The sequence below is a fragment of the Schistocerca serialis genome, chromosome 4 (assembly GCF_023864345.2).
Source record: "Schistocerca serialis cubense isolate TAMUIC-IGC-003099 chromosome 4, iqSchSeri2.2, whole genome shotgun sequence".
Classification (NCBI taxonomy): domain Eukaryota; kingdom Metazoa; phylum Arthropoda; class Insecta; order Orthoptera; family Acrididae; genus Schistocerca; species Schistocerca serialis.
The window spans coordinates 850629152-850643613 of record NC_064641.1 but is presented as its reverse complement, the minus strand read 5'-3'; the positions used below and the strand labels follow the sequence as shown (position 1 = coordinate 850643613).

General features: G+C 42.9%; 1 protein-coding gene across 2 annotated transcripts in view; it reads right to left on the bottom strand.

The window, feature by feature from the left end:
* LOC126473484 (solute carrier family 22 member 7-like) overlaps window positions 1-14462 on the bottom strand; it is a 514289-nt gene that overhangs the window by 172722 nt on the left and 327105 nt on the right. The window contains exon 1 of one of the 2 annotated variants that reach the window (XM_050100559.1): window positions 14356-14445. The exons of the other annotated variant lie outside the window; for it this stretch is intronic. Within the exon in view, the coding sequence (XP_049956516.1) occupies window positions 14356-14397 (42 nt within the window). The 5' untranslated portion in view covers window positions 14398-14445. Of the gene's footprint in view, window positions 1-14355; window positions 14446-14462 lie in introns of those variants that run through there. 2 annotated transcript variants of the gene reach the window in all.

The window sequence follows — 14462 nt, the reverse complement described above, 5'->3', positions numbered from 1 at the left end:
CAGCTCTCTGACCGAACACGCTGAGCTTCCGTGCCGGCGTCCACACTGCTACCGAGGGCAGACGCAGATAATAATGTGACAAGGATCACATGTTGACTACGAAGGACGTCAGCCGCAAAGTCACACACCCTACCAGGCACTGGCATCCAGCTGGTTAAGAAGTTTTTCATTCCTGACTCCCTTAAGGATTGTAGCTCCGAACCGACTTACATTTCTAAGGTGTCCCCTCTCGGCCACACCAAGACTGGCTGATGACCTTGTAATCCGACTTGGGCGCGCCTATCTGTACCTCTATAGGGAATAACGATCTTTTTGTTCATATAAACCTATATCTTATCATTTACTACTCCCTAAAGATACCCACACCTCTGCTACCCAGATCAGGCCCCTCCGCACCTGGACATCTAGTGTCAAAAGTGGTGTACCCTACCTTTACACGTAAGAGACTGGCCGTTATGTTTTGCGGCAACATGTGCCACGAGTTGCATCTCTCTACTTAGTTGGGCCGGCAAGAGACATACCACTCGGGAGCCATCATGCCGTAGTCAGCTTGTAGTACAATCGATAAATAAAGATCGATGGTATCTGCCAACGCTATTGCTAGGTTTTAGCTGAACTACGAATGGCTGCTGGCGAAAAATGTTTATTCTTGTGCTTGGAACCGCAGCAACACTTAGGCGTTGCCATAGAAACATACACTGAGGTAACAGAAGTCATGGAATACCTCCTGATATCATGTCGAAACTCCTTTAGCGCGGCATAGCTTGCCATTGCATGGACTCAACATGTCGTTGAAAGTCCCATGCACAAATATTGAGTCACGCTGCCTGTGCAATATATACGTCCATAATTCTGAAAGTGTTGCCGGTGCAGGATTTTGTACATGAGCCTGCAGTTTATGTCCAATAAACATTCGATGCGATTCACGTCGGGCTATCTATGTGGCCAAATCATTCACTCGAAATGTCCTGAATGTTCTTCGAACAAATTGGGAACAGTTGTGGCCCAGTGATACAGCGCATAGTTACTCAAAAATATTCCATCGTTGTTGCCGAACATGAAGTTCGTGAATGGCGGCAAATGGTCTCTGAGCAGTGCACGGCTCGCGTTTGTCCCATATATTATTTGTCATCTTCTACTACGGTACTGCCGCCTCGTTTTCTTATTCTATTTGCTGGGGTCACTAACTTCCTGCCTATCTTGCCCGTGAGCGGCAGCAGCAGCGCGTATCGATAAGTGCACTGCCGTACCATCTCTGGAGCTACCGATAGTATTTACAGGTCGTCGTGTGTCTGTCAGTAAGTTCGGGACGGACCAGCATTGCAATCGGAACGCAGCAGCAGTGAAATCGGGCGACCTAGCACTGGTGGGGCGCCAACAGCCAGTGCTCGCCGACAGCTGGCGATACACATGGTCCGACGGAGGGAGATTGGAGCGGGACGACCGTGGGTTGGTCGTTCGGTTGGTCGTCTCATCGGCCAACATATACTTTCTCTTTTCACCGTTTCCGGGCCTGAGGGTTGGTTGGTTGGTGTGGAGCAGCGGCGAAGTCTCCGTCGCGCGTGTGGCTGTGCCACGTGCGGTCGGAGTGTGAGGGGCTGTTCTCATTGTTTCGAGGCCCGTGGCTTACCGATCCCGGGCGCGAAAGTTAAGCCTTTACTTAATCTACCAGCCAGCCCCAACCGTTCACATTCTGTTATTGGAATTTCGTTGTGGGCTGTTGGGACATCCTGTCGCTTAGTCCGTTGACTGTCTGTCGGTTGGGTTGTCGTCGGATCGACAGTGGTTGGGCCGACTGCTTGTCTCACCTAAGCGAGCGTTAGTGTTTGAATTCCACGCCGACCCTCGGAACTTCTGATTGCCCTTGCGTGTACTGCCTTTTTATATTTGTTTTTGTTGTTTGTACTTGTATGGCTTCTAGCCAACTTTTTTTTAAATATTAAGGTTGTTTTGCCCTTAAGACGTAAGATTCCTTAGGTCTTCAGCGTAATTTAAAGAACTGTTTCACCTATGACCTTTGGCATTTTAAAAATGTTAATGTTGTTGAATTTTAAGTGTTGGGCCTTCAGCCGATTTTGAGTTTGAGTTGTTCTGCCATTAAGGCCTTCAGCCTAGTGCAAAGAATTGTTTCACGTAAGGCCCTTGGCATTTTAAAAATGTTAATGTTGTTGAATTTTAAGTGTTGGGCCTTCAGCCGATTTTGAGTTTGAGTTGTTTTGCTCTTAAGGCCTTCAGCCTAAATTACAGAACTGTTTCACATAAGGCCTTTGGTATTTAAAAGAAATTAATGTTACAGAGTTTTAAGTGTTAGGGCTTCAGCTGATTTGAATTTAACTTGTTTGTTCTTGAAGTGTCTGATTCTTTGGGCCTTCAGCCTAATTAAAGAACTGTTTAAGGGTAAAGTATTTTTTTTTTTAATTTAATGATGTTTAGCCTTAAGTGTTAGGCTGTCAGCCGATTTTGAATTCAAATTGTTTGCTCTTAAAATCTCAGATTCTTTGGGCCTTTAGCTTAAATAAAGAACTGTTGTAAGGTAAGGCTTGCCTTTAAATTTCTAATTATGCTTGCGTTTTAAGTTATTGGCTTTCAGCCATTTTTAAATTAAAGTGGCTTTCAGCTGGTAATTAAGTCCCAAAGATTAAAGCTGTGTGTTTAAAAAAAATTCTTTTCGGCTCTTGTAATGTTTGATCAAATCATTAAGTTGTGTGTCGAAAGTAACTGTCAGCCCCTTATTTTGGCACCTTTCCTCGATTTAAACTACCTGTCCTGTCCTTCGGGTTTAGCAGGGCGTCTCAGTCTCCAGGTAGCGTAACATAACCAGTACTCAGTCCATTCCAAGTAAACACAGATCGCACCATTATGGAACCACTACTAGCTTCCACATTACCTTTTCAACAACTGGGATCCATAGCGTCTTGGTGTCTGCGGCACATTTGAACCCTACCATCAGCTCTTACCAACTGAAATCGGAACTCATCTGACCAGGCCACTGTTTTCCAGTCGTCTAGGGTCGATCCGATATGGTGACGAGACCAGGAGAGGTGCTGCAGGCGTTGTCGTGCTGTTAGCAAAGGCACTCGCGTCGGTCGTCTGTTGCCATAGCCCAGTGACGTCAGATTTCGCTGCACTAAAGATACGTCTCATATTGATTTCTGGGTTGTTTCATGCAGAGCTGGTTGTCTATTAGCACTGAGAACTCTACGCGAATGCCACTGCCCTGAGTCGTTAAGCGAAAGCCGTCAGCCACTGCGTTGTCCGTGGTGAGAGGAAAAGCCTGAAATTTCTCTGATGTAATAAACGAGAGATAAAAGAAAAAAAGCAAAGGGGCTTGGTCCTTCCGGTTTGTGTGCCCGGTTTGTAACACGATTTATATATATATATTTTTTGCTCTTTTCTTTTATTACTCGTTTATTACATCAGAGAAATACACATTTGAAGACAAAATTTAACTACATGAAATATTGCTCCCAGTAAAGGTTAACATAAGCAGTAACAAAACTTTGTCTCTTAAGGGTTTCTGCTGGCAACAAATTTTAAGTGGGCAACGTAAGGTTTCTGTCAATTTAGCTCAAACACGTAGCTAGTGATTGAATCACGACACAGACACTTTAACAATTTCGGCAACAAATAAATAGCGTGAATTTGTACTCACAGTAACCAAATAATCAACAGCGTTGCCATTGAATAAGTAGTAGGCCATTTGGAACGAATTAGCAACACCCAGCAAATGGGTGAGTTAATACCAACAGTCTTTAAATGTCTTGCTCCCCATTAAATAAACAAACTTACAGTAATTAAATGAATAACAAATCAAACACACTACGCTCCACTCAAACTCTTCAGTGGAAGCCAAGCCAAAATGATGACTCCATTAACTGACTAGCACTGAAGTCACACTAAAGCTCATCCCTGTGTTCCCAGACACACATGGGGCAAACTTACACAAGGCAAGATTTCGAAGGGAGCACATCAGTAAAACCGGTAGTGGATCTAACTGGTGGCACTGAAAATTAAGGTACTAGACCGGGGCACAAGGTGGTATACAATGAAGTTGCCTTAGTGCTATACTGCGCTCCAAAATATTAATTCAAATGGGCAATTCAAAATTAAGTACACATAAACCAGCATTAATTAACGAGGAATGACACCAGGCCGCTCGAAGGGATGACAATTGAAAAGACGAATGCCGGAGGCGGCAGTAACATCAAACACATTCTCCGAGTTTTAACCAGGAGTCACTTACCGCTATTCAAGTAAACATTTAACCAAGCACAAGGAAGGAACCCCAAAGAGAAAATTCAAATAAAACGCCCTGAAGATTATAAAAGACAGGGAACCCCAACTACTTAAATTTAGCAGAATTAGCTCACCCCCAAAGGCAGTGTAAACGCTAAGGCCACACTTGCGGGGCCACCAAAATTGGTTACAAATGGTCTTATACATTTGCTCCTTTTTTAAAAAAGAAAAACCAGGCTGCTTAACTTCTGCTGGACGCCCGGTATGGCTCTTGTAGGATACACCAGGCAGCAACCCAAGCTAGGCGGTCGCAAGGCACGCCGAGCAAAATCAGGAGAGAAGACAGGCAGCCGGCCAACACATATCCTCCATCCTCAGCCGGCAGACCGTGTACAACCAGCTCCACATATACGTGGTTGCTTCCCACCTCGTACCTCGCGGCATCTCAGCAGGGCGCCCGAGCAAACCGTCAACTGCCACAAGGCAAGCAAGGATAAGAAACATCGAAGGATCGATTATGGACATCCAAGAGACTGGCGCGCCAGTAACGAGCGCCACAGCTCAGATAGTGTTATCCAGCGACTTCATTGTGACGTAATAACTTTTCAATTTATTCAGGATGATTTCACAGTGCCATGACGCAGCGCTGCTAACGTCAAAACTTATTAATCTCGATATGCAGCCAGTCTATAATGGAAGGTCACATTAAAACTTGGAATTTTGTTATTGGAAAGAAATTTTTCTATTGGGAACTTAAACGAGATTTTTTCTGTTGGAAGGTTACACTAAATGTGAATACTATAATTATTTTTTCTGTTCGGAGGTTACTCTGAAATAAAAACGACGACGCACAGACGCCTGATGCATCTTATTTCAGATGTAAAACGAGGACGGTTCTTTTCTGGAGAAAACCATCATCAGTGACTAGACTTAGTGTTATCTATAACAACTAATCACAAAACGACAAAGTGCAGAAATTCACATGAGGGGCCAACGCTCTGACGACAAAGCCGATATTCAGGACAACGCAACACGCAAGCGGGACACAATGCGAAAAAAGTCCTTCTAAGCGTTTAACTGAAGTAGAAAGAAACTGTGTAGAACAGCTGAAACACTGCAACCAACCTCTCAACTTTAATCCAGTCTCGAAACATTTTGGGCTGATGCGGTATTTAGTGGCCTGACTTAAGTGTTCAGCGAAAGTTGCAGTACTCTCCGTAGGCGTACTGTACTTAGGTGTAGCAACTAGTTTTTAGGGCTGTGGGCAGGATGGCCTATGCTTATATTTATGTAGGATTGGCGCCCATCACATATTCCGACACAACGGCTACGCCTCTCCTCAGAGGGGATCATGTTCTGGGTGTGTGGGTGGGATACTTGTCTCTGAAGCTTTGTTATGGTCTTCTCGTTCCCACATTCCGAACTTTTTCACTTTCTCACACCATTCCGATTCTCTTAAATACGACTGGCAGCTCAGATTTTCCCATAGAGCAGCGTTTAATGTAGAAGAGTGGTTGTTGGTTTTCCCAGTATGCTTTTCGATCTGCAATTCAATTCCACAACTCTTTATCCTACGTATATCATACCAACGACATATTTAATATCGAGATTCCTACTTTATGGCACTCAAAATATTTCCTTCCAGTTATGCTACTTTTAAATTAACTGTGTTATTCGTACGAAAACCTATTTCCACAATTGATTTTTGAAATGTGTATGCAACTCTATCAGAGATTTCCTCAAAATATATCACGTTCGGAAATTTTGTGGACTTACTCTCTTGTGTACACCTAATTACGATGATCTAATCACTATGTTTCCTTCCTATCTGTTTCTCTGTATCGTACTAGTGTCAATACATCGAAAGGTTTGAAGCAATTGCTGGTTTCTGAAAGTGCAATTTGCAGCATTTAGTTAATAATTGCATGTAACGGGCTTTTATGAAAGAAAAACTAACATGACGCGCTATGATGTTCGCAGTAGTACTAGATAATGGTAAATGATGAACGTATGTTGTCAATGATTATTCTCACACCTCAGATATATAAAGTTTAACCGCTTGTCTACCTTATTTCCAGTCATGGAAGTAAATAATAATGCAAACTACTAAAAATACGCTTTCATCACTCCAGTCAATCAGCATAATTGTGTAATCGACGTATCGCCAATAAAATAAAATCATTCCATAATATTCGAAGAAATACTTGAGTGTCAAAATATTTAAATGCTATTTTGGCTCTGAAGTGCTTTTTCAAACATTACAATCTGCAGATCGCCCCGGATCAGAACGTTTGTAATATATCAAATTATTCTTTTTAAGTCAAGGTTATAAGTAAAAAAAACTATTCTATGAAAAGATGTTACCCAGTTGAAATCTGGGTTCGCAGGTCAGAGCCGATCAGGTTATGGTTGTGGAAAGCGGCCTAAATCAGTTACTGTCAGATGCACAAAACACACACACTTTGTTTCCTAAAAACACTTAATCCCACATGCCCTTAAAGGATTAAAAAAAGCAGTACAGCTGAAAGCTTGAACACAAGGTATTAAAAATAGCTTTAAGGAATACACGCAGCTGAACGTCTTACTTACAAAAAATTACATAAATACTCGGCTGAAGGCCACATACTGAACATAGAACAACTCAAGGCTTAAGGCCTGGATAACAAAGATTTCAAATGGTGCCAAATCTCCTTCTTAAAATTCGTTTTAAACAAATCAATCTAGAAAGCTCATTTTAAGTAGGCTGAAGGCCTTATTTTAAATTCAAAACAAGCTAAACTAATAAACGGCTGAAGGCCTTGCACAGTACTTCAGACCAAAAGAAAATCACAATCTAAAACCACGAGACACAGAGGGCCATAGACACGGGTTCCTAGGTAGACGCCGTGTTTCTTCACTTCCGCGGGGCGTTCGATACAATTCCCCACAGTCGTTTAATGAATAAAGTAAGAGCATATGGACTATAAGAAAAATTGTGTGATTGCGTTGAAGAGTTTCTAGATATCAGAATGCAGCATGTCATTCTCAATGGAGAGAAGTCTTCCGAAGTAAGAGTGATTTCAGGTATGCCGCAGGGGAGTGTCGTAGGACAGTTGCTGTTCGCAATATACATAAATGACCTTGTGGATAACATCGGAAGTTCACTGAGGCTTTTTGCGGATGATGCTGTGCTATATCGAGAGGTTGTAAGAACGGAAAATTGTACTGAAATGCAGAAGGATCTGCAACGAATTGACGCATGGTGCAGGGAATGGCAATTGAATCTCAATGTAGACAAGTGTAATGTGCTGCGAATACAAAGAATGAAAGATCCTTTATCATTTAGTTACAATATAGCAGGTCAGCAACTGGAAGCAGTTAATTCCATAAATTATCTGGCAGTAGGCATTAGGAATGATTTAAAATGGAGCCGGCCGTTGTGGCCGAGCGGTTCGAGGTGCTACAGTCTGGAACCACGCGACCGCTACGGTCGCAGGTTCGAATCCTGCCTCGGGCATGGGTGTATGTGATATCATTAAGTTAGTTAGGTTTAAGTAGTTCTAAGTTCTAGGGGACTGATGACCTTAGAAGTTAAGTCTCATAGTGCTCAGAGCCATTTGAACCATTTGATTTAAAATGGAATGATCATATGAAGTTGATCGTCCGTAAAGCAGATGCCAGACTGAAATTCATTGGAAGAATCCTATGGAAATGCAATCCGAAATCAAAGGAAGTAGGTTACAGTACACTTGTTCGCCCACTGCTTGAGTATTTCTCAGCGGTGTGGGATCCATACCAGATGATGGAAGAAATAGAGAAGATCCAACGGAGAGCAACGCGCTTCGTTACGGGATCATTTAGTAATCGCGAAAGCGTTACGGAGATGATAGATAAACTCCAGTGGAGGACTCTGCAGGAGAGACGCTCAGTAGCTCGGTACGGGCTTTTGTTGAAGTTCGTAGAACGTACCTTCACTGAGGAGTCAAACAGTATATTGTTCCCTCCTACGTATATCTCGCGAAGAGACCGTGAGGATAAAATCAGAGATTAGAGCCCACACAGAGGCATACCGACAATCTTTCTTTCACGAACAATACGAGACTGGAATAGAAGGGAGAATCGATAGAGGTACTCAAAGTACCCTCCGCCAAACACCGACAGGTGGCTTGAGAGTATGGATGTAGATGTAGAACAGTGGGGCTCAGAAGTGTTCCAAGGGTCGGCCTGAGGAGGTAACACTAACATAATTCTAGGTGGGACCGGCAGCCAAAAGTAAGGCTAAATAATTGGATGGGAAAATGTCAGCTAGGACAGAAGCACTACGTCTTCAAATATTGGCGTCTAAAAGCAGCCAAGGCACAACAACAACTGAAAAATATGAAGAAACACCAAGATCTGTCGAACCACACGCCCTATCGGACAGCATCAACACGGCGAGGTAAAACACACTGCAGAACACTACGCTAATGCCCTCGCCGCAGAGACTTCCTCACTGCTCTGCCCCAACCGACCGACTGCCTATTCCAGGACGCAAACAGCATTAAAATAACCGCTCAGTCGTTCCCACCCAAGTCATGTGTTCAGAACTCGGAGACCCGGCGACCCGGGCACACTCGCTCGTAGCCAACCATGTAGAGGGAACACTTTCCTAATGGCCACCTGACATCTCTGCACAAGGAAGGAACCGATCCACGTCCCGCAAGATGACCAACTGACGAGGGCCCAGAAACGGTCAGAAGACGAAATACACGTCGCCCAACGAGACGACCGACCGAACGACCAAACAACGGTCGTTACCACTCCAGTCTCCTTCCGTCGGACAGTGCATTGTGTCTCGCAAGCAGTCGGCGAGTACTGACTGTCCGGACCTCACTGCCGCTGTCTCCTGACTGAACTTCCGCAGACAACGACCCTGAAATACTTGCGGTCGCTCCAAAGACGGTACGACAGAGCTCTTATCGATACCGCTGCTGTTGCCACTCACTGGCATGTAGGGCGGCAACTCAGTGACGCCAGAAAATCATATAAGGAACGGGACGGCAGGACCGCAAAGACAAGATGTCAAGTATTAAACTTCACGAACACGAGTCGCGCTCGTCTCACCAGTGTCTCAGCTAGATATCACCCGTCATCCAGTTTTCATGTTTGCTTGTATACCTTAGTGTGGGACACAAAGTATCTGCGCTCGTCTCACCAGCTAGATATCACCCGTCATCCAGTATTCATGTTTGCTTGTATACCTTAGTGTGGGACACAAAGTATCTGAAAGAAAATATTATCTATAGAAGTTCAGTTACTTCTTTATACTTCAAAAAGTTTTTCTTATGATTTCGGATAGCTGCTCCTTTGGGAAAATTGCTGTACAGACTACCTACTTCTAACGAGAAGACTTAATATTTTCAGTTAGTTTGATAAGATCTGCGTTTTGTAAGAAATATTTCGTTTGAAAATATAGTAACGTGCAGTTATTTCACTCCATTTAAGAATCGTTCAGATTACCAGGCATGACTCTACAATTAACGACTGGTCTGGTCGGACTAGTTGTTATATTTGGGCTGGGCCTCAATTTAAGAGCGCATTTATTCATAACGATATATGTATTCACCACTCCCACAGTGTACCATGAGATCAGCCACCCATGTTTTATAATCTCAGTCTTCCCCCACCCATTCTTACAACGGTTCCTCTCACCAGGTAGGTACACAATTCCATAAGCACTTTTTTTAAAGTATGGATTTCCCTACTGAATGTATTTTAGTCACATATTTACGACTTTCGTTTTTCACTGATTGTGTAAAGCTTCTACATGCTGAAAATATTATAATGATTTATATCTGTTCTCTGTTTCACTAATTAAGCTATTCTTCTACATTTTCGTATATACAGAAATTTTAGCACTGTGCAATTGTGTATAGTAGTCTGTACTCACATTCAAATATAAATACAGTAGGTATAGCTCGTAAGTAAAAAACTACGATAACTTTATCCCGCCAGCTAATGGTTATTTAAATACACTATGTGATCAAGAGCATCCGGACACCTGGCTGAAAACAAGTTCGTGGCGCCCCCTATCGGTATTGATAGAATTCAGTATGGTGTTGGCACTGCATTAGCCTTTATGACAGCTTCCACTCTCGCAGGCATATGTTCAATCAGGTGCTGGAAGGTTTCTTGGGGAATGGCAGCCCATTCTTCACGGAGTGCTGCACTGAGGAGAGGTATCGATGGCGGTCGGTGAGGTCTGGCACGAAGTCGGCGTTCCAGAACATCCCAAAGGTATTCTATGGGATTCAGGTCAGCACTCTGTGCAGACCAGTCCATTACAGGGATGTTACTGTCGTGTAACCACTCCGCCACAGGCCGCGCATTATGGACAGGTGCTCGATCGTGTTGAAAGATGCAGTTGCCATCGCCGAATTGCTCTCTAACAGTGGGTAGCAAGAAGGTGCTTAAAACATCAATGTAGGCCTGTTCTGTAATACGCCACGCAAAACAACGAGTGGTGCAAGTCCCTTCCATGAAAAACACGAGCACATCATAACACCACAGCCTCCGAAATTTACTGTTGGCACTACACACTCTGGCAGATGACGTTCACCGGGCATTTGCCATACGCACAACCTGCCATCTGATCGCCACATTGTGCACCGTGATTCGTCACTCCACACAACCTTTCTCCACTGTTCAATCGTCCAATGATTACGCTCCTTACACCAAGCGAGGCGTTGTTTGGAACTTGCCGACGTGATGTGTGACTTATGGGCAGCCTCTCGAACATAAAATCCAAGTTTTCTCACCTCCCACCTAACTGTCATAGTACTTGCAGTGGATCCTGATGCAGTTTTGAATTTCTGTGTTTGGATTTACTGGGTAGATGACTGCCTATTACAGATTACGAACCTCTTCAAATGCCGGAGGTCTCTGTCATTCAACAGACGAGGTCGGTCTGCGCGCTTTTGGCTGTACGTGTCCCTTCACGTTCCCACTTCACTATCACGTCGGAAACAGTGGACATAGGGATTTTTAGTTGGGTGGAAATCTCGCGTACAGACGTACGTGACAAGTGGCACCCAATCACCTGACCACGTTCGAAGTCCGAGAGTGCCGCGGATCGCCCCATTCTGCTCTCCCACGATGTCTAATGACTTCTGAGGTCGCTGATACGGAGTAGCTGGCAGTAGGTGGTAGCACAATGCATCTAATATGAAAAACGTATTTCTTTGGAGGTGTCCGGATACTTTTCATTACTTAGTGTACATACAGACTAAAATCTTCAGATTAATACGATATTTATTCGTAGTCGTAGGGTAATGTTGTTGACACTAATATAGTAGATGTCTGTGACACTGACTCCTTTGACATATGCATAATACAAATGTAACAGATAGACGAACATATTTAACATACTCAGCTCATGGGCTATTCCGTACTGTTACGACACACAATTTCGCAAGCAAGTCATTCATTCCTTTGCTGAAGAGGAACTCTGCGAGTTTTCAAACATGATCCTCATGTAGACCATGTAACGGATTACAGTGACTTTCATATTACATAGTTTTAGGAAGTCAAATTAAACACCTTTCAGCCGTCAAATTTCAGCCTCATTTATTTGGCAACCAGTTTCAGTGTTTTACTACGCTATCTTCAGGCCCATCACCGACATGTAGGAAGAATCTACCTTGGTTGTAATTAAAACAGGGGCAAACAATACTGGTATTAATAGATATTTGCTATAGTGATCACCTACCTGCAGGTAATGATCGAAGTGATCACTATAGCAAATATCTACTGTGGGTTATTCAAAGTAATAGTTCTCCTACCAGCGGACTGAAATGGGTGCCTAAAGAAGATGCACACACATACTACGTTTTGACACAGCCATCGACCAAGAAAGATAATGGACTACTAAAATAAGTACAGTCCGCGTACTACAATGCCCTAGCAGGATCCTTGAGGTGCTGTCCAGTACCGCTGGTTCTGACATAGCCTTTGACCATAAAGCATAATCTATTAAAATAACAAGAGTGCCCCTACTACAGGACTGCTCGCTCTAATTTCGTTCTGAAGCAGCCATCCGGCAAGAAGCAATGGGCTATTAAAACGACTACACACCACCATCTAGAAGACTTTAGTAGCTGCCTTGAGAATATGCTCCCTTCCATTACTTTTTTTTTTTATGCAGCCATCCCCCAAGAAGTATAATGGTCTGTTGTAATGACTTAGAGTCGTGCACTAGTGAACTCTAGCAGGTGCCTTGAAACGATGTTCCCTTCTACTATGTTCTGACGTAACCATCGTCCTAATAGAATAATGGGATATTAGAATGACCAGAGTAACTCAACTAGTGGACGGGGGACCTTGGGGAGATGGTCATTCGTAGTACGTTCTGAAGCAACCACCTGTAACAGTCCAGTCTGGTTCTTTACACAAGAATGTTCTACTCACCTTCCACTGGTCTTCTCATGTAACACATGTTTCCCTGAAGAAAACTATCGATGCTAGTCATCTAGAGAAGCTGTAGTTAACACTAGCCGCAATAAACGTATTTACTGGACGCAAAAAATTGTTTTCTGGTTCCATTTTGTACTAACTAGTAAATGAGAGAAAGTAATCTAATAAAAATTTCAATATACTGTCACATCTAGGACACCATTTCAACTGCCAAATCCAAATTAATTTGGAGTTAACATTACGACATTCGCAACTAGAAACATTCACTCTCAATAGCCATCTGGGTATACAGCGTAACATATTACTCGAGTCCTCCCTCTGCCATAGGTGTTTGTGTTATCTTTAGCGTAAGTTAGTTTAAGTTAGATTAAGTAGTGTGTAAGCCTAGCGGCCGATGACCTCAGGAGTTTTGTCTCATAGGAACTTACCACAAATAGAAAAACACATACTGATTATCTGTGAATGATACGCTCGCTCAATATCCTACAGAGCGTTCAGTTCTAGGTTACTGTGATGTGGTCGGAAAAGTGAGGTCCCATGTTAATTGTGGAAGTGCTATGTGTCAGAAGATGTAGTCATCAGCTACAGAGGATCGTTTACAAGAAAGCAGATACAAAATATTGTGTGAAATACGCTAGCAGCAATCGTATGAGATGATTTCATAAAATTTATGTTACCAGCAACACTGACGAACTTTCAGAAGGGTCACCAGTTTACATAATATACCGCAAGATGCACACATTAAAGTGGATCAGTTTAAATTTATTCAGAAGGCGAAAGACGACCATTTATACTACAAAACTACGAAAACGAAAATGGTGGATAGCGCACGGGCGTCCTTGCAGAATGCCTATCTATCAGTTTTCAAAGGAACTGAAGTTCCAGTATTTCATGTAATTATTCACCAAATAGAAAAATTTAAAACACTGTCATAATCTACTCAGTAAGAGGTACAATCTTACGCTGAAGGTTTTTACACAATAAGTCAAGTATTAAAGCTGGAAACTATCTACAAATCTTGAGGCAGGACACGCATACTCCCTGCACTATATTCATCCAGCATTTGAGATTGAGAGGACTTAGCAACTTCCAACAAACAATAAATACAATTTCAAACCTTTTAGAAACTGTTTTGTCGACCCCTGCCCTTCCCTCGCACCCTACCACAAAATAATGAAAGGAAAAATGGTAATCGCCTACTACATTTTCGCTGTTCATGTAGTAAAACTTCAGCATGAGTCACCACTGTATGTATCTGCAAAACTATATCACTGTACTCCACGTAGTTCAGAAGGTGTCACCTCATAAGCAAGAGGACACGAGAAAAACGGAGCAGAAATTACTCACACTATACTCATTCACTGTTTGATATTGAGAGTAATTAGCCCCTTCAAACAGACTTTCGATATAGTTTCAAACCTTTTCTATATATTTTCATTCTCTGTCGGTGAATATACTGTAATTAATACAATCCAACATAATTATCAACCACAAATGTTTTTCATGAATGGTGTCACATTTTTAACACATTAACAAGGCAAGGGAGTTCGATTCTTTAAATAATTTGGGGCTGGAAGCTTATTATTGATAAAGCTAAAACATCGGCGTGAGGTTAGCATAAGGCAGAGCCTTCCTAAAATTTCCCATATAGTAACGCAAAATGAAGCGAGTAAACTATTTTGGCCGTACCTGAAAAGTAATGGAATCGCCTTCGTGAGCAAGGTTTCGCATCGCTGCAGTTGTGCGTATGGCCGTGCAGACACTGATTCGGTGCGCGACACACCGTTCATGCTTTT